General features: G+C 39.2%; 1 protein-coding gene across 21 annotated transcripts in view; it reads left to right on the top strand.

Moving 5' to 3' along the window:
- Positions 1-21,243, top strand: part of MPDZ (multiple PDZ domain crumbs cell polarity complex component) — a 102,831-nt gene that overhangs the window by 58,022 nt on the left and 23,566 nt on the right. For 9 of the 21 annotated variants that reach the window (XM_075740975.1, XM_075740976.1, XM_075740974.1 and 6 more), the window contains 8 exons: positions 397-595; positions 3,460-3,501; positions 9,489-9,593; positions 10,377-10,472; positions 10,953-11,130; positions 13,290-13,400; positions 16,832-16,933; positions 20,901-21,060. In XM_075740975.1, coding sequence (XP_075597090.1) covers positions 397-595; positions 3,460-3,501; positions 9,489-9,593; positions 10,377-10,472; positions 10,953-11,130; positions 13,290-13,400; positions 16,832-16,933; positions 20,901-21,060 — 993 coding nt within the window. The remainder of the gene's footprint in view (positions 1-396; positions 596-3,459; positions 3,502-9,488; positions 9,594-10,376; positions 10,473-10,952; positions 11,131-13,289; positions 13,401-16,831; positions 16,934-20,900; positions 21,061-21,243) is intronic. The other 12 variants (XM_075740987.1, XM_075740994.1, XM_075740992.1 and 9 more) reach the window with 9 other exon arrangements.

Raw genomic sequence — 21,243 nt, forward strand, 5'->3', positions numbered from 1 at the left:
CCATCATAAGCTAAAAACTACAATGTGGTGTATAAACTAGTGAACCATCCAGAAGAGTGGTAAATTTGGCTGTTTCAGAAGCAATTTCATTACCTTCTTTTGTTTATTTTCTGCTTAAATTTTCCACTGTCTTAGTTTTTTAATATTGGGTCTGGTATGTGAAATGACACAAGGTAAAGTAAAGATACTGTGATTGTGATTTGTAACTGCTGTCTCTTCGTGGAAAGAAGGAAATGCAAGGGAGAATAAGAGCAACATTTATAGGTTTGCTGACATTGACAGGTTGGCTGACTGGCTTTTGCCTTCCCTGCCCCAGGTTACATTTCTTTTTCTTGGCACTCAGAGCTGAGGCTCAAAGATGTTATTATTAACTGTTTCATGTGTTTTTCACTATAGGGATGACGGTAAGTTCCAATAAGGATAGCTCAGGAATGATAGTCCGCAGCATCATCCATGGAGGCTCAATAAGTCGTGATGGACGAATTAGTGTGGGGGACTGCATCTTGTCCATTAATGAAGAAGCAACCACTGACTTAACCAATGCACAAGCCCGGGCTATGCTAAGGAGGCATTCACTCATTGGACCAGATATACAGTAAGTAAAGCTAGATGATGAATTGTGGTAGGAAGAGGCTAATAATCAAAATTTGAGTTGTTGTGCAAGTATTCTAAATGAAGATTTTTTACAACATGAACTTACCTTTAAGTTACAGTTTCAGATTCACCTTCAGATTACAGCTTCATGGGTTTGAAAGATAAAATCACTTGTGTGAGAGGCTTTGGGTGTTCTTAGAAAAGTTGTTACTGTTGTTACTAACCATCATCATTTCTGCCCTGCCTGGTTTTATTGAAGGAATGAGATTAGTCAGAGTTTTGCATTCTTAGTATGACTCTTCTAAAGAAAGTAAGGATTTCCTCAAGGTGTTTGTGTTTCTTCTCAAAGGTGGACTGTCCTGGCCATTGCACAAGTGACTTCATTTAATGGAGGTCTTTATAATAGATTTTGGTTTTGACTGCCAGACAGAAAGTGTGACATATGATGTTAATGCAGAGAAGTAATACTTAAAACATTTTCAGTACATCTGTGACAAACAGCAGGAACAGTCTGTTTTGTGAAGTCACTTCCAAGTTTTTTTAGTACATACGAAGGAGCTGTTGCTCTAGTGCGTAAATATCTGCTTTTGGGAGTACCACTTTAAACTTCCAGTAATTAATACAAGTTTTGAAACATCCACTTGCTTGATGAGCAAGTTTCTTCTTCTCAAGTTCACTCAATTTACAGAATTTTAACTTTCCCTTAAAGTACAATTCTTTCTAGCTGTTGTCGTTGTGGAGCTAACATGCACCATCTAGAATCAAGGCTGTTTCTAAGCTTATGGACGGTGCTCTAGACACACCAATGCTGTTTACAGCTCTAAAAATCTGGTAGCTGTTTTTCTCAAACCTGTGGTAACATGGATTGGGTCAGATCTGTAAATGGGATTAACGGAGCTGTTGGTAATAGAAGCCTCTACTTACTCAAGAGAGTGGCCTTGAAAGGGATCAGTTCAGTCCCAGTGTGGTTGTAGGTAACTGTGGTTTCTGTCAGTTCAAAAGGGACTGCAGGGCATTCCGTTCTCCCCCAGAAGTATTCTAACTTTGAAGACACCTGGCATTTTGGGAACAGGTAGGCAAAGCGTCTTCACTGTGGGTGGTAGGTTTAATTGTCTGCCTCATAGCTGTCATGCATTTAGGATTATGAGTTAATGCAAGCTTGTTTAAATAATAGGATATGCTCATATAATGAATTACATTATTGTCAATGCTGTCATGAATATGAGCGAGTCAGTGTTGATAAAATGTAACATTGATTATGATTGTAGGCTTTCAAACTGTGTTATAATTCCGACTGCCAGGACTGAAATCAGTTGGTATGTGTGCATGCATGTGTGTGTATGTCTGCTTAGATACACAAATGCTACAGCTCCATTCTTCTGTGAGGAATCTTTTATTAGTGCTGTATTTACATGATCAAACACAGATGTGTTCATTATTTGTGCTTATCTTTTTATAGCTGCTGCATTTTACACTATGTGTCTATAAGTTTTGTTTTGTAGTTTTAGTCTTTTGCAGATATATCGGAAATACTAAAGTCTTGTCTTAGACATGGATATTCAAATTTTCGAGAGAAAAGTGCATTCTCTTTCTGAAAGATCTCACAGTAAAGGGGCAGTTGCTATTCATATTCTTACTTAAGATTTTTGTCTTTCATTTTATATTTATGCTCTTCGGTGCATTCCCATGGTAAGGGTTTAAAGTGAAACCAGCTTCTGCACTTCAAAGAACTGAAAGACTAAATCCTTTGTTAGGTTCTAAAGGAGTCTTGCAAGAATAAGGACCATATTTTTGGGCCTACATAGTTTTGATACAAAACTATTCAACATAATTAAACTTTTCTGTAATTTGTACTTTCAGGAGCAATACAGGATCCCAGAAAAAATATTATGATACAAACATGTGGGTAATGTCCCAAATCAGAAATTTTGAGATATGGAGCATTATTTCATGATAGTTCTTCCTGTTTGCTGAGAGGAATACACAGCTATATAGATGTCATTTCAGAGCCAATGTCATCTACCACCGTGCAGGATCTGTGATTTAAGGGCCAGCATTCAAATAAGCAAGTTGAATCTCTTTGGTGTCTTACTCAGGAAACAAGGGTGCACAAGCACTCAGGTGTGGCCTTCTTGATATCATTCCTCATTATCCATACAGGGCTGCAAAGCTGGCACCTTTGAGATTGAGGGTTTTTTTGGGTAGCAGGGTGTCCCCAAGAAGTGATTAAGCGAAGCATTTAATTTCAAAGCTGTGTTTCAGTGGCAAATATTATTTGCTGAGAAAACATAAAGCTGTTCTTACTTGCCACATAAAGGCTTTGCTTTATTTTATTAAAGGAAATTTGATTTTGAATAGTTCAGGAACCAGCAATCTGAGTTTCAGACTTAGGTATTTAATTTTTTTCCCCTTTGTGTGTGGAAAACCAGATGTGTGGCCTTACCAGAATACATTCTGTTTCACTTCTGACTCCACCTTGCCAGGAGCTCTTATATTTCTGTAATAATAGCCAGGGTTTTGTGCTCAGCAGCAGCTGCTTGTAACATCTGTCAGATAATTACAGAGCTGAATCAGAATTCACCTGCCTAAAGTGTGTGGATGAATTCCTGATCAAGAAATAAAAGATAGATTGCAATTCCATTTTCCATGCTTGTTAATACTCACTGCTATAGACAATAAAGAGCAGATGCTTGCTAGGGGGTTGCATATGAAGCAGAGGTGAAACAGGAAAAAAAAAAGGAAAAATAAAAAAAAAAAGCAGCTCACACTTTTAACTCCATAAGTATGCCTCTCGCATTCAACATGAGACTGATATTTGTTAACATCATTGTAAAAAGATGCTGCATCGTATGCTTCACATTCTAGATCTTCTCCAGCACCTGCTGATGATCAGGCCCTCTTTTATGTGTGAGTATTGGCGATTCACAAACTCATTATGGCTCTGTGTTGCAACTTGTCTGTAAAATCATTCCATGCTTTTATGACATCCATAGTAATGTCAGGGATATATCCAGATATAGGTACATATTCTCTCTCTCTCTCTCTTTCTCTGTGTCTGTGCATGCCTGTGGGGCTGCACATATGGGTATGTATATATATATTTTCAAAAAAGGGATGAGAGTGCGTGTGTGTGTATGTGTATGTATATGTAGCTTTAAACTTGAGGATTGGAGCATACTTCCTAAGACTGGAATGAAAACACCTGTATTCTAAAAAAATATTGCTAATATTTTTAAATTTCGTCTATGACAGCCACCCCAGATGTGCTCAGAGCACATGTACATGTGTGTATGTGTGTGTGTGTATAGGGTTCACTGCTTGAATTGACATGAGTATGATGTACTGATATCTGGATTAATCTCAGTGTCATATTTTCTGTGGCACTTACATTTTACTTACTTCATGTATAAAAAGGTTCAAATTAGACCTTAAGCGTTAATGACAGTAATTTGTCCTGAACATTTTCCATACTTCGTTATTTGGTTTGTTGGTGTTTCAAGGTTTTGTGTGGCTGTTCAGTCAAGCATGTGATAAATGTTCCTCTGCACTGCATGTGGTGTTGTGTTTACAAGATATTTTCATATGTGTACTCTTTGGTGTTTCCATTGTCGCTGCTTTCATTGCTAGTGCATATCTCTGGGGGGAGGAGGGTGGTTGTAGCTCTCAAGAAAGGAGACCAAATCACTTTCTCCTTGAAGCTGCACAGCTATGAAAAAGAGGAAGTGATTAAACCCTGCATACACTTTCCCTTGAAATTATTGAACTCTAACTTCTCTTGCAGATAAGAAATGCAACGGAATAGTAGACCAGACATTTACTTGTTTACTGTTTTTTTTGTGTCTTCATCCCTATTTCCTGGTGCTCGTTTCTCTTACTCTGTTCCCTGTGACCATGTTAAGGTAATCATCAGCTCATGTTGCAGATGAACCATTCAGGTGCCTGGGTGGATTTTTATTTCCACTTTACAGCACAAGGGTCAACAGAGTTGACCAGAGGAGCCCAACATCCTTCTTGTTCTGGGCTTCTCATCACCCCAGTCACATGCTGAGCTGTTCAGGATGATGCTGAATGTCTTCAGACCTCACTGTGACCTCCAAGAAGGGAGCTACAGTAGCAATTCAGCAAGTGATGGATTTGATAGCTGTGGGATGTCTGCCCATGCACTACTAAACAGGGAAAAAAGTCCTGGCAGATATAAATCCAAGATCTTTAGTACAATTTGACCTTGCTGTGTGTCACAGAAGGCAGGAACAGGACAGACAGCCACTTAGCAAAGATGACTTTCTGGTATACATGTCTCCTAAAACTGTAATTGTCAGCAGAGCTAGGGTTTTTTGTAACACTTCATTTCAATAATAACATGCAAAGGATGGAGAGGAGGACAACAGTCATACAAAAGTAATACAGCATAGCTAATAAGAGCAGCTAGGGAAACCTTTGCAATTAACTGAACTTTGGAAATCAGGAGCAAGAAACAAAGGTGAACTCCTACACAGAATATACCTTTTCATGCATTTGATCTATGTAATTTAGTTTTCTTTTCTATGCTATTTTTTGCTAAGTTCAAGTAAGTGTTCTGGTTTTATTTATGAAGTAGCTGAAGCATTATTGGAGTTTAGTTATAGATAAGAATGAACAGTTAAAAACATACTGAATGTTCCTTTGAGTGCTTAAAATTAAGCAATTAGAACTGTAGTTAAGCACTAGAATAGAAATCATGCAATTTTCCAAAGAGCTAATATATAACAGCTCCTGGTGATATTGTCTAAATTTGACTCCATCTGTGGAAATAAAGGTATTATTTAGGTAATTCAGTTGCTCAATTTTAGGTGCATTTTTAAATATGATGCAGTGAGCCTCTTTTCTTCTCGGTTCCTGTGCTGTACACGGAAAGGCAGAAAGGGAAGCTTACCAACCTAAGATAGGTTTTGGGACATGTTTGTAAGGAGCCTATAAGGCTGTTTGAGAGCATCAGGGATAGCCTTGGCTGCAGTAGTGGGGGAGTTCAGGAGAGCAGACTTTGGCCACTTCAGGGATCTGCTTGGTAGAGTACAATGGAACAAAGACCTGGAGGGAAGAGGGGCCCAAGACAGCTGGCTAATATTCAAGGGTCACCTCTTCCAAGCTCAGGAGTGATGTATCCCACTAAAGAGGAGGTCACATGGAAAATAAGGAGGTGATTGGTGACAGCCAACATGGCTTCACTAAGGGCAAATCTTCCCTGACAAATTTGGTGGACTTCTATGATGAGGTTACAGCGTTGGTGGACAAGGGAAGAGCAACTGACGTCATCTACCTGGACTTGTGCAAGGCATTTGACACTGTCCTGCGTAACATCCTTGTCTCTAAATTGGGAGAGACATGGTTTCGATGGATGGACCGCTCGATGGATAAGGAATTGGCTGGCTGGTCGCACTGAAAGAGTTGTGGTCAACGGCTCAATGTCCAAGTGGAGAACAGTGGCGAGTGGCATTCCTCAGGAGTCGGTACTGGGACCGGCACTGTTCAACATCTTTGTCAGCGACATGGACAGTGGGATCGAGTGCACCCTCAGCAACTTTGCCGACGACACCAAGCTATGTGGTGTGGTCGACACACTGGAGGGAAGGAATGCCATCCAGAGGGACCTTGACAGGCTGGAGAGGTGGGCCTGTGCGAACCGGATGAAATTCAACAAGGCCAAGTCCAAGGTCCTGCACGTGGGTCGGTGCAATCCCAAGCACAACTACAGGCTGGGCGGGGAATGGGTTGAGAGCAGCCCAGAGGAGAAGGACTTGAGGGTATTGATTGATGAAGAGCTCAACATGAGCTGGCAGTGTGTGCTTGCAGCCCAGAAAGCCAACCGTGTCCTGGGCTGCATCAAAAGAAGTGTGACCAGCAGGTCGAGGGAGGTGATTCTGCCCCTCCACTCAGCTCTCATGAGACCCCACCTGGAGTACTGCGTCCAGCTTTGGAGCCCCCAACTTAAGAAGGACATGGAGTTTTTGGAGCGAGCCCAGGGGAGGGCTGCAAAGATAATCAGAGCACCTCTCCTGTAAGGACAGGCTGAGAGAGTTGGGGTTGTTCAGCCTGGGGAACAGAAGGCTCCGGGGACACCTTCTAGCAGCCTTCCAGTACCTGAAGGGGCCTACAGGAAAGCTAGAGAGGGACTTTTACAAGGGCATGTAGTGATTGGACAAGGGGTAATGGGTTTAAGATGAAGGAGGGTAGATTTAGATTAGATATATAGAAGCAATTCTTTACTGTGAGGGTGGAACAGGTTGCCCAGAGAGGTTGTGGCTGCCCCCTCCCTGGAAGTGTTCAAGGCCAGGTTGGATGGGGCTTTGGGCAACCTGGTCTAGTGGAGGGTGTCCCTGCCCGCAGCGGGGGGGTTGGAACTAGGTGATCTTTGAGGTCCCTTCCAACCCAGACCATTCTATGATTTTAGGATTCTATGATCCTTTGAGCCATACCTTTTGAATGTCGCAGTACAATGTCAGTTACTCATTCATATAATTAAGAGAGACGGTATGCTAGTAGTTGGAGTGCATATGGTTTGCCTCCCCCTTAGCTGATCTTTGTTGCTGATGTTGCATAGATGTATGAGGTAAGGACTGCTACTACCGTTGGACGTTGGGACCCTGCATAATTGTTTGGCGTGTGCTCCAAAAGGACGACAAGTTGAGAGATTTTGGACACTCTGCTGTCAGCGATCACACTGTACTGTCTGCATCCAGGCTGAATCTGGGCATGTCTGTTTCCTTTTTAGGAGCCTGCTGTTCTCCTTTTCATACTTCGAACAACAGCTTCCAGCTGCAGTTTAGCATAAAGGAGATTGTCCAAGCCTTCTAGCCAGCAGAAATATTGCTTGCAATTCTGGTTTCTTCACAGCAGCTGTCTTTCAAGGGAAAATACATTATTTCCTACTTATTTTTATAGGGTGAAAATTCATGAATTTGATTGGAATGAAACCGATGGATGTAACTAGATGAACGACACATCTTTCATTGAAACGCAGCTTGCTCATCTCTTAGGTTTTGTAGAGGCAAGGTATTCTTATGGGCTTACTGGGTGGTGCTTTGCAGCAGCATTTGGCCCATGAGAGTTTTGTGACCATCATGCTAGCACTTTGCTATAGTTCAATGCATTTGGAGTTGGAGATGGCTGAGAATTAATAGTGATTATTTTCAAAAACTCTTTTCCCTCTTTCTTCTCTCTTTTTCACTGCTAGGGTTTCACAGAATAACTGCTGAGTGTCTTGCGTGTTGCCCAGTGCTGGAATGCACTCAGGAAGACAGATAAGAGTCAGTGACCTTCTGCTGTTTGTTCCCTAGTGCATGTTAGCTCCTCAGCACTTCAGAATGAACACCCTGTGTCAAGCACATAACACTTGTGTGTTTGAAAAAAAGGCCAAAGCAGAAGAGGAAGGAGATTTAAGGAAGAGAAAAGAAGCTGGTGATAATATTTAGATTATTTAGAATTAGAATTTAGAAATTTCCATTAAAAGAACTGGAGAGTTTCTTCTGTTCAGCACCGTAGGCACCTCCTTAATGACCATCTTCTGCACTTTTCTAGATATGGTAGATGTGAGAGGAGGTAGTGAACATGCTTGGGCACAGCCAAAGACAAAGATGATCTTTATGATAATTTTGGCAGAGTGTTTGGGACAGACAGCATTAGTCATACAAAATTTCATTTGCTCTGCCTTCTGCTGCTTGGGGCATTCATCAGAAAAGCAATGAGAGGGGTAATCAGTGGCAGTCAGGGAGTGAGAAACAGAAGAGGACTCCAATCAGGGAGTGACGGGTAGGAGAGGGCTTCAAGTAAGTGAGAGACTTGGAGCTGAAGGAGTCTCTTCTCAGCAGCTTACATGGCATTGTGAAGAGGTCAAGATTTTGATTTTTTTTTTTTTTTTGCCGTCCCATTCTGTGGGGAAGTAAGTTCATATTTCTTTTAACCATCTCATGGATGGGAGGAAAGCCTTTTTTTGTGTGTTCTTTTTCCATCAGCCTTATTTCTTGGCACACTTGGATCTGTTAGCTAAGCTGCTTATCAAACAGCTAAAGGTTTTCAAGAAGACAAAGCATTGTTGAAGGAGAGCCATCTAAGTAGCCCTGCTTAGATCATGGTGTCCTTTTGCCTGTAGAGGGAAGTTTTTAAGGAAATACTCTTCATACCTTAATCTTTTTTCCTTCTCTTTGTTTCCCCCTCCCCAGTCTATTGGGCCATTTCTGTTTCTGGCATTCAAACATGATTGGGTTACACCAGGGCTTCAGGAGTCTGCATGCCATTTGGCTGGTGAAACATGACTGACTGACTGTCCCAAGCTGGCTGGAAGTGCATGAAGGGGTGGAGGAAGGAGTTGAGCAGTGCATTGCTCCCTGTGGCATTGGTAGTGTGCTGTAACATATTTGTATGTCCAAACCCGTGCGATATTTTTCACCAAAAGAATAAAAACCTAAAATAGATATAAAACTGCCCGGGAAAGCACAAAACCTCCTGCAAGGCAACTTTTAGAAGCATTTTCAGCCAGCATTTAGGATGGTAATGGTGTTTCACACCTCACAGATCCTTCAGTGTTTGTCTTTGCATGAGGAATCTCTGTTTTGAGTGAAGCTGGATTGTCTCTATTACACTCATGTTGCTATTGAAACAACATTTACTTAAAATGGTATGGCCAGCCCTCAGAAAATTAGGTGCTGTTCAGCTACTTGTTTTGACCATAAATGCATATTTGTTGCAAAGTCACAAAGGATTCGTGTAACTCCGTATTCCCAGTGTAGCAGCATTGTGGCTTTGAAGTCAATGACCATACGAAGTAGTCTTGGGCAGCTTCCTCATATCCATTCTCACACCCACCAAAGGCAGGACCAGCAGTCCTCACACTACTTTAATCATGTCCCATTTTATTGCAGTATTACGTATGTGCCAGCAGAAAATTTAGACGAGTACAGGGCCAGTTTGGGACAACAGACAGAGGGACCTGTGCCACTTGAATTTTTTCCTTCACATACTGTCAGGTGAGTCAAAAGACTTACTATTTTCTCCAGAGGGCTCTGATGTAACTCCTTCCATACACTTTGCACAGTTCAGGAAGAGAAGTTTTATGTTAGAAGAGCTGAAAAATGGACGATTTTCTTTACACCAGCAGCCATTATAATAAAAAGCTGTTCAGAATACAATTTTTGCTTTGGCTAGCAAATTTTTCTGACATTTTTACAAGGCTGTGTTATAGGTGTTTGATCTACCCAGAAAGGAAATTGAATACTGCCTCATCCCAAACTTCTCTTAAATACCGTGCAATTTGATGTAGTATTGCCACAAATACTAGGTGCTTCCAACATGAGAATTTGGCATCATGGTCTTTCCGGAATGTATACTAGAAAGAATGAACTATGCTGTCCTTTTCCTTAAGTTTCAAAAATTCATTACAGTTATAGGCCAGAATATTCAAAGTGATTAATAGTTTTTGTTTTCTTGAAATTCATCTCCAAAAGCATGCTGCTTTTTCCATTCTGGAAAAAATAAGTAATTACCTTCAGCTTTGATTTGGTTCTAGTTCCAAAGTGCAGTCTTTTCTTCTGTGGTCGTCAGTGGATAGCAACCTAATTGTGGAAACAAGTGGACAGGGAATCCTCAAATACAATATGTATTCTAACAGACACCTGAAAAAGAAGCTCCTTATATGAATCCTGTTTACAAATTCTAACGCTGGCAGGGTGAATCAATATATGAAATTTTGCAGTGAAATCTAGGGTTTATGTGAGTTCTTTAAAACTGAATTGCATATTCCTGTTCATCAGCAGGGAACTCCCAGAGCTTCCAGAACGTGAAGAGGGGGAGGGAGAAGAAAGTGAACTTCAAAATGCAGCTTTCAGTAACTGGAACCAGCCCAGAAAGTAAGTGCAGATTTAGTTGCACAGTATAAAATCTTATCTGAAATTAAAAAAATTTGAAACGTGTAATATATTTTAAGAGGAATAAGAAAACAACAGAATTGCTGCACTTACGTATATTGCGCATTGCAGGAGTAATTCACTGTTGATTTTTACTGCCATTGGGCTAAATACCTGCAATCTAGCAGTTTCTTGATTGCTTTAGTAATTTATATTTATAGGCTGACTCTCTGGGAGCCAGTAAGAAGAGATGAAGAGAAGGCTTTGAAGTTTTGATTAGAATCCAAAATAAAGCGAACAATGCTAGATCTAATTACAGACTTTCTGAGCAATTCAGTAGATAAGTCCTGACAAAACTTTCCAAGGAGGAGTTATTCCTGAATGTTTTTAAACCATTGTGCAAATCCAGGTGTCTTCAGTGTGCAGCATTATCATAATCACAACAGAGTTTCGTTTATTTTAGTCCTTGCTTTATCACAACAGGGTTGAACTCTGGAGAGAGCCTAACAAGTCACTGGGGATCAGCATTGTTGGAGGACGAGGGATGGGGAGTCGCCTGAGTAATGGAGAAATGATGAGAGGGATCTTTATCAAGCACATCCTGGAAGACAGCCCAGCCAGCAAAAATGAAACACTGAAAACCGGAGATCGGATTGTGGAGGTACCAGCCGAGTGCCTTTTGCTTGCTATACCCCCAGCATCTCGAGAGCCGCTGAGATGGATGCGTGGTCCTGGGCTGACAGCTGTGTAATTGCTCCAGCTGGCACCACTTGAGCCATATAGAGTGTAGTGCCATCTGCTGATGTTTGTGTGCAGTACCATCTGTGATGTTTAAGTTCAATATACAGCCTAAGCATAGATGACTGACTGTGAGCAGGGGTCTACAAAGGCAGCAGTTCTACCTGCCTGTTTTAAAGCCAGCATGTGTAGGAAAAAACTTAAGTTTGGTGAAGCTAAAAGGTTTTACCTTTGCATATTGGATAGCAACAGAAATAGCCAGTGAATAGCAAATCATGCAAATAAATGGCAAACTTATTTCCCTCTTAAATCTTAATTAGATCACATAATTCTTGTGCATCTTGTGCAGGAATTAAGGGAGACAGATGTTTTTTCCTGACATGAATAAAACTGGATTTGATACAGAGGAAGTTAAAAGCATTGTGCTCATACCTGAGGACAGGGTAGCCAGTGGTGTTGCTGAGAGGAATTTATCTAGATTTCTCTGCTGCTTAGCCAATCCTGTGGTCGTGCAGCCACTTCTACTTTCTTGCTTAATGATACTGAAGACCGAACATACTGATAGGAGTGTGTCTTTCCTGTGGTGATTATCAATGTCAGACATTACCCCATCTCCAGTGTCAGGCCATTAGGAACTGCACTTCTCTTCACCCTGCTGCATGTACTTAGCTGACTGTCCATCAGTAAGAACATAACAGGCAGGGTGATGGAGATGGTGATGCTTCCTCTGGATCAGACTGGGCTTGCTTTACATGATGATACTTAAACTGCCATTTACCGTCTGCTGCAAGATCCATATAAAGGATCTTGAATTAATACCTTCGTATAGGTAGCACTTTCTACACAGGATGGAAGAGTATCCAGTGTATAACAAGCTGGAAGGTGGAATTTTGCTAGATGGCCATAGAGTTAAAAAACATTCATCCCTGGGTTTTTATGAATGCAGTGGTGATGATTCTTATGAATGACAGTGATGCTTGCAGAAGTTGAAGTCCGTGAGTGAAATTAAGTAACTAATGTTGTGTTAATGTGACTGCTTCTGAATGGATTATTTCAGTTTCTCAAGCTGTGGTGTATCTAGGCTTTTGTCTCTACTAGTGCATACAGTATTTCAGACATGGGGAGTTGGAGAGCCTTAGCGTTATTGCTCAGTTCCTCATGGGTTTAGAATTTTGTCTCTCAAGATTGTTTTCTTTATTTCTTTTTATTTACATTGGATGGTTAAGTTTAAGGGAGGGTTAGGCAATTAAAAAGATAGGGGTAATCCTCATAACATAACTTTGTGTGCAAGAATTGCCACTAACAAATAACCTTTCTTTGTTAGCTTCTAGCTTCTGTTGTGTCATTGTGAGAATGTTTTACTGATGCTAACCTCACCATAACATGGTTCTTACCTGCATCACAAGACAAACCGTTTTACACACCAATACATACAAAGACATAAGGAAAAGCAGCCAGGCAAAAAAATTGTCCTTAGCCATCCTTTGTAAATGCTTTCTTCTAGAAGAGAGAAAGCTTTTCAACTCTAGCCTAAAAAATTAACTTCTGGGAGAGTGCCTAGTAGCTGAAATTGGTCTTATCTTGCTTGTATTAAAAAAAATAAAAAAAATAAAGAAAGTACAGTGTACTGACATAATAACCCATAATGAAAGACCCTCCAGCACCTGAAAAGTTTCAGTTTGTAATCCTCATAAAGTCCTGTGAGGTAGGTTATTCCAAGATAGTATTTACAGGAAGGGGTATTTGGCAAACACTACTACTCCCTTCAGATTATCTTATCTCTTCTTATTATCATATCTCTTCTATTACGTTGTCTATGGGAAAACGTATGGAGCCTGAACCAAGAATGTTGAAAAACCTGTTTTTAAAACCATGGAGAATATTTATTTGATGTCCTTTCAGTGCTCTTGGAAATCTCAAACCTGTGTGTGAGGGACCTCAGGCTAAGTCAGTAGAAACCTTTCCACCAGTAACGGAGGTTTGGGCTTAGATTTTTAGTAGAAGTTCCCTAAGCAAAACCCAAAGCTGACTCATGATTCTTGTAGCTTCTTGCAATGTTAAGATGAGGCCTTCCAATTACAGGTGGATGGAGTTGACCTCAGAGATGCCAGTCACGAACAAGCTGTGGAAGCCATACGGAGGGCAGGCAATCCTGTAGTCTTTATGGTACAGAGCATTATAAACAAACCAAGGGTAAGCATAAAGAATATGAGAAGAGATGTAATACATAGTAACAGATGAAACAAATGTTCAAGGTGGTGGTGTTTGGGCATGGGATATTTAATCCTGAAAGTTCCATCTCAGCTATTTTAGAAACAAAGATTTGATTTAAGTATTATTTCCATTTAGAATGAAATCGATTTGGATTTGGAATTACCCTCCAGCACGCCGTCCTCAAACTATTTTGAAAAGCCTCAAGAAAGATAATTTTTTGGGGGGCAGAGTAGGAGTCTTAACTAAAACCAACTCTTAGAGATTGACAGCATGTCTGAGGAGCGCATGCAGAAATACAGCACCTGTTAAAAAATTCATTGGACATTAATGAAAGGACCTAGAAGTACACGGAAGTTTTCCGTCACTAAGCTGCATGGACATTGCAGACAAAAGCTACTGAGCTTTAATATAAGTTGCTTGCATCACTAGAAACTAAACTTCCTCATTGTAGAGTCTGTGTAAGCTGCATGTTTATTTACTAGTTGTCTCGTAACTCTTGTTCCCCAGCCAGAGTCTCTTTATAGCCCTTCTTCAGCTTCTGCTCCCTGTGGGCAGAAAACTACTAACCCATTTTATCGCCAGTCATCTAAGGTAAAGTTGCATGAAAAAGTTCTATTGAGTGTTGGTGATTGATACTCAAGCTCCTAAAGTAAGGCTTTCGCATTTGCTGTGATGTGAACAAAATTGCCACTGCTGAATATTTAGGCCAGTTTGGGATGGGAATGATGCCATTACTTTATCACAACTTACTTTTATTTAGAGAATGCTCCTTTGCTATTTTTAATTGTAGTTCTTTGTTCTCTTTATTTCCCAATTAAGCAGCTTGTTGGTTATTTCTTGATTGATTGTTAACAAACCCTTGTTTCTCTGTAAGTGGGAACATTGCAAATGCTCTTACTGTACACATGCTTTATGTTGTGGTCTTTGTAAACGGCATTTTATTTATTGTCTTCATCTTTTGAAACTTGTATCTGTATTTTATAATAAGATCTTGTAAGGGAATTTCCTGCCTTCATTCATGTGCGGTCACTCAGATAGCTGCCTGCACACAGTAGCTGTATTTAATATGGGAACACTATGTATTTAGAACGGCAGTCAGTTTCAAGTGATATGTTGCTAATGAGTGAGTTTCTTCCCCTTTTTTTTCTTCATTCCAGCTGCTTTAGTAGTTAGAGAGCCTAACTGTACTCCAGAATAGCCCAAATAATGCAAATAGGCTGTGAAAAGCTAGTTGATAGTTTTGCTAGCAAGCAGTTACACATCAGATCTGCATTTCATACTGTTACTGCTCTGGGTATTTCTGATTAAGAATTAATTTGTCAGCATGGTTATAAGATCATAGAATCATAGAATGGTTTGAGTTGGAAAGGACCTCAAAGACCATCTAGTTCCAACCCCCCTGCCATGGGCAGGGACACCCTCCACTAGACCAGGTTGCCCAAAGCCCCATCCAGCCTGGCCTTGAACACTTCCAGGGATGGGGCAGCCACAGCTTCTCTGGGCAACCTGTTCCAGTTATGGTCCCAGGTAATTTGTAGGGTTACAGCATTATGCTATATGAAATGCTAGCTAGTTTCTGATACCTTAGCATCCTGGACACATTAATAAAATGCTGAACACAAGTTTGTTGAAAAAAAACTAAAAAAAAGGAAAAAAGGTAAAGTAAATCCTATTATTTTACGTTTTGTTTTGCAAAAAAAAAAAAAACAGTAAAAGGAAGAATACTCTTTATTTTAGTATTTTGTTTTCTTGTTCTAGACTGTGCAAGAAAGCATGGTTCATGCATGTTGCTTAAAACCTAACTGTTTAGGCAAATTCATATGCTCCGTATTTTATCACGGTGGTCAGTCCATATTAATACAATGCTGTTGCATAGATAAGAATTAGAGCTAGCAGTAGTATTTTAACTGCTATGCCATCATGACAAAATACAAAAGACAAGATTTTGAATTACTATGGCTGAATTTCTGTTTCCTTTTTTATTAGGATTTCACTGTTTATATCAAAAATGTGATGATTATATTAGTTGCTTGAAATTTCATCAAGATACAATTTAAAGATTTGTGCAGATGACAAATGTAATGGTTAAAGTGAATAGGGTCATTGAACTGGCAAATTACTTTTCCCAAAATTCTCTTCATAAAAGACAAAATCAAATGTGAATCGCATGTGGAAACAGAAAATCTTGTACTATACGGAAACTGCCTGTTGAATTTGGGTGACTCACCAGTGAAGAAACCTTGTTCATGCACAGCTCGATTTTCTCATTGCTGAAGACACTGTAGAACTAAGACATATGTTGTCTTACCAAATTACATTACTCTTTGTCTTGCAAAATGATATTTGAGAATAAATGTTTAGGGCTGCATTTTTTATTTTCAGAACATTTAAAAAACCAAGATTCTTTAAGAAAATGTTTAAACAGCAACATATATCTGGATTAAATTACCATGATAAAAATGTATCCGTTGATGCTGCAAGCCTTTCACATTCCTTTCCACTTATTATGCATCTTCCTTTCCAGCAGTATTAAACTTACAGCCCTAAGACACATAGGCAATTGCCAGATGGATACACCTAGTGTAGAAATTACTTTTAAGTATACATTGAACAGTATTTCCAACATAGTATGCAAAATCAGAGCTGTCCCCTCTTTATTAAACAGGTTCTGATCTCAAAATAGGGTACAGTACAAAAGCTGCATAAGGAATATAAGTAGTCAAATTATACCCTTTAAATTTGTTTAAATATGAAAACTTTTTTTTGATATTAAATAATAGTAAAGTACCTTGTATTGTTTAAGAGCAGAGAATTTAATTGAACTATAAATTCAGAAAATTACAGATGCATACAAAGTGATCTGTAAAAGTTATTGTTAGATATACAGTCTGTTTAGAGATGCCTAATATTACTAAGCCTCCTGTTTTGTGAAATACACTGTGAGTGTGTTACTACAAGAGGTAAATCAGGTTATGACAATTAATCTATGGTTTTTAAAGTAAAACTAAACCTACTGCATTATTACAAAGAACTGTGTTTATTCTAATCCAGAAACCCACAATTTTGTAATTAACTAGTGTGTAAGAGTATCCCCAATGCTGAGATGCTTGTGCAAAATTGTACAATTAGCACAGCAAGTAAATTTTCTGGTGTTCATGCTGCTGAATTCTGCACTTTATGCAGTTTGTGGGGTAGAACAGAGGGTCAGTGCTTTTCCTCAGTGCTCTGTGACATAGCTGATACAAACACAGGGCAAATACAGTTTTGCTTACCTTCACATGTCTGTAGAAAAGTGCAGGAAGCGGACCTTGTTTGGTTAGCACAAACTGATAAAAAATGTTTGTTTCATGAGTCACAAAGGGTTCGTTTAAATATGTTTTTGCTTAGTTTCTATTATGTTTTCCTTTTAGAACCCTTCCCTGCCTTTCCTGCAGACCAGTCTTTTCTGTAGGTCAACTGTCTTCAGCAGCACTAACCCATTTGCTGATTCTTCTCAGTTCAACACTGACAAGGTTGGATGATGACACACTGCTTTTGATTCACCAAACATTATATGTGTGCTTCTTTGCTGTTACTGTCTGTCTGGATTTAAATTCCTGTATACTAATTTGGGTAAAATATTGTGTTGATGAGAGTGGAAATTTTGTATAGTGAATTAAAAAGACAGACACACATGCATTTAGAAAAGTTTTGAAGAAGTTAAAAAAACGCCAGCTCCATTAATCATAACCACTAAATCTGATCCAATCAGAGCTACCAAAGGAGTAGGTTCTCAATTACAAAATCAGTCCCTGTGGTGTATATTAGAATATCCACCTGCGCATAACTCTCTCATCAGTGTGAGGTGTTTTGCTGCTATGTACTTAATTTTCTTTTTATGTGGTTAGGACTTTCCAGCTTTGATATCTCTTTTTTTTCTTTTTGCATGAAAAAACCACCCATTTTCAGCTTTTATTTTATGATGCTGAAAATATTTTCTCTCTGCTTCTTGAAAATTCTTCTAATGCACCATGAACAGGATGCTGACATCTTTGGAAATATGAAAAAAGTTAGATTCTGTCTTTTGTGGTTAGTGCTTACTGCATGTTATTCATATTGGGAACAGAGTTAATCTCTAACACAATAATAAATAAAGGCTTAATTCTTATGTGCATGCATTTCTGATTTAATAAAATAATTTCTAGCTGTTATACATCTTGGGAGTGATTGTGCCCTTTGTCTGTTTTCCCATGTTGTCAAATGCATTGAATGTACAACAAGCATTTATGATATGAGGTGTATAATTGCATGTGTGTTTTTTGAAATCTGTCTTTGTGTTTGTTACAGTTCTGAGGAAAGGGAGCATAACATAAATGGTGGCTTGTATTTTCTATAGTTTCAAAAGTATTTCTGAAAAAGATTGCACAAATTTTTAGAGAAAACCTAATGTTTTTTGCAGTTTCTGAATAATTCCTTTTTTAACAATGAGTTAAGAATGGCCTCTTGTCATTTCTGTCCGCTTCTGCTGAACTAAGGTTCATGTACAGTAAGAAACTTTGCTGAATCAGAGTCCTTAATAATTCCTTAAATACTTTAGTCCATTTATAAACGGAGTTAATAATAAAGTTGCTGCAGTTAGCAAAATGAATCGGTAATCAAAAATGAGTTATTATAATGCTGTGTATTGCCAAAGGTGCTGTAATATGTGGATTGCTGTTTTCTGTTACTGTAGGAGGTATCGAATCCAATTAGGGTTACCTTCCGTTGTTCCCCAACTAACCCTTTTGCTCCCACACCATTCAAGGTTTGTCTTGATTCCAGTGAGTGGGTCCTACCTTATGTGTGCTGTACCTTTGTACATAGCCTGTGATACTTTCCAGAGTACTGCTTCTTCCTCTGCGTGTGCCTCCTTTGTTGAAAGTGATACTGCTCCAAACTTGCTGCCATTTTTAATACTTGCTTGGCTGTGATCAGAGTGACCCTGGTAGCCAGATGGGTTCATGCACTGTCTGATGCTTTGCATTTTAAATGAAATACTGTGCTGTGGCATACTGAAAGTATTTCATGAGTTAAAGCATTTTAGGTTTTTTCTGTGTGGCCCGATTCAGGGAGCAAAAGTCTTATGTGTGTGTAAACTGCGTGGGACAGCTGCTGCTGCTGGCAGTGCACGTGTGGCAGACAGTTCTGGAGGTAGGACGTGGTCGCCTCTGCCCAAATGGCATTGTAACCCCCCTTTCACCCTTCTCACAAAGGAACCTTGCTCTTACTTTCATTTCAGCATTTCCTTAAACGTCAGACATGTTCAGATTTATGTACAAATGCACAGAAATACAGAAAGAAGCATTTTTTTTGTCAATCAGGTTATGGTGGCTGCAGTTCATAAGTGCTAATCTGTCAGGATGCAGCCATACACCTATACCTTATAGATCTTCTAGAGGACCATGACAGCAATTTTTTGTCCTTTTTTTTGGTCATGTTTTCTTTAATTGTGCAAAGGTCTTGGATGCTGTCATTTACCAAGAATACCACTAAAGTGATATGTTAATTTTGGTTTTAAAACACAGAGACTACTGTAAGGTCTGCTGATCTGGTCTGCTCTCACACTGTATTTCCTCATTTTTTCAGTATGTTATGTAGCTTTCTAGCTAAAACTCTAGGAAGCATTCTGAAAAATTAGTGTTTCTAGAACTGCTCTCTCCTTCACTCCTTGAGGTAGAGGTCTGTCACCAGCTTTTCTCCATGGTGGATACCTGAATTTTTAATTATTAAAAATCACTTTGAATGTTATTAAGTAGTGTTTCCACCCTACTCTGATTCTGATGGGTAACAATGTCTTTGCTAGCATTTTGCTGCTTCAGTTGAGATTTATGTCCGCCCAGTAACTGTTAGCATGTTTTCAAGTATAATTTGCATAAACTATTAATAATTCCTCCATGAAGTTTAGCGATGCAAGTTATCTCAGCGGGATGGCATTGTCTTAGATTTGAAGCACACATCAATGTGGCTCATATAACAAAATATCATATGGCATTTATATGGCATTTTTTAGATAAATGTTTGGCTTGTGTGCCATATTAAAACTTCCCACACTTTTGACATTTAATGACTTCTTAGTTAAGCTCCTAGAACAAGTTCCTGAATGAAAGGAGAATCTCTTTCAAGCAGAAGCAGAATGAGGGAACTGAAGTAGGGCATTTGCATTTTCTTTAAATCTTTGGAGTATAAAGAGAATGAAGGTAACTCATGGGACCTTCCTTAAATCTCAGGATGACTAAATTGGTAGCTGTCTGTTTTTTTCAACATCCTCAGTTTACAGGATTAAAGTCTTCTAAGGTGTATGTTATTATCCATTTCACTGGTGCCTCTGATGAAGAAATTGTCTCAGTGGTTTTGTTACCCATAGACACCATCTGAGATACTGTGTTCAGATTTTTGCTGATGGAGATAATGAAAGCAGAAATGATGAGAGCAGGATTATGAAGCTATAACAACACCTAAAAATCCTAGTGTTGGAAAAATACTTGGTTTTTATCTAAAGTTTTTGTAGTTGACATCAACATCTGATGTACCAGGTTTCAAAGTCTCTTGGGCATGCATAAGCTTCAGAATGGTGATATTCAGACACAAGTTTATTGCGTACATGTTTACTTTGAGCAAGGCAAAATTATATACATTACAAACACTTAGCCAAATCCCTGATCAAAGTCCGTATTCCTCAGGGAAACTGACTTGAACGGAGGCTTGCCAGATTGTGGATTTGGGCGTTTAACCATTATATTGCAGTAGTCATCTGTTTATAGTTTTAACTTTTGGTGAATATGAATAGACCACATACATCACGACCAAAAGTATTTTTCTCTTTTGTGATTTAGTCTGTATGCTCCTTTATTTGATCTTGCCTGTGCAGCTTATAGGAAACCAGTAAATAAGACTGAAAAAGTCCAGTTACTGTGGATTTCTTGCATTATAGTCAGTTTCATTTTGTTTTTAAATTGTCCTTTCAGTTAATAGACCAGTTACTTTCTTTTTTCTGGAGGCATTTTTGAAAGCACAAAGTTCTTTTTTAACTTTCCCTTTCCTCCTATTTGGCTTCCAAAGCATATCATGGGAAGAAATTATATGCGGTGGTTCTTAAAAATAAAATGAAGTAGAAGTCTTTTACAAATATGGCATTAAAAAAAATCACTTGAGTCTTTGTACGAGACTTTTTCTGAAGTGTAAAGTGGCACATAAAACTTTACTGAATTGGGCTTTTATTATGAGTTCTGTTTGCTTCCGAATACATTTTGGAGTGATGTTATCTTTTACCTTGCCTGGTGGTTGTTTGTGTCTTTGATCTCTTGCAGCCTTTCTGTGCTGTGTAACTCATTTAGAATTCCAGCTGCTTGGTATTTAAACTTCAAAGCCATAGTTATTGCCATTTCAACATTTTTGTGTACTAATTTGCCCTACACAGAGTCTGCATCTGCTTAGCCATTGCATTTTTCTTACTCTCCACAGGCATTTGGTCAGTCTGATGCAGAGCCAGAAAAGACTTCACTTTGGAACTTGTCTCTGTCTCCTCCTTCAGCATTTTCAGAAATGACTTGTGGTGTTGCACAGTCATCTACCAGGGTCCCAGAGGATGTGGAGCAGGAGGATGAGTTTGGTTACAGCTGGAGTAAGTTTATCTTTTGTGATAATATTTGAAATATTCAGTGTTGAAATAGCACCGTAGCATAAGTTATGGGGGGGGCAGTTTGAACTACTTTGTTTACATGTGCTTCATGGTTTAGGTGTTAAGTGTTACTGTCAGCTTTCAGGTGTGCTTGGTCAGATTCACATGGTGAAATATAAAACTAAT

The sequence above is a fragment of the Balearica regulorum genome, chromosome Z (genome assembly GCF_011004875.1).
Source record: "Balearica regulorum gibbericeps isolate bBalReg1 chromosome Z, bBalReg1.pri, whole genome shotgun sequence".
Classification (NCBI taxonomy): domain Eukaryota; kingdom Metazoa; phylum Chordata; class Aves; order Gruiformes; family Gruidae; genus Balearica; species Balearica regulorum.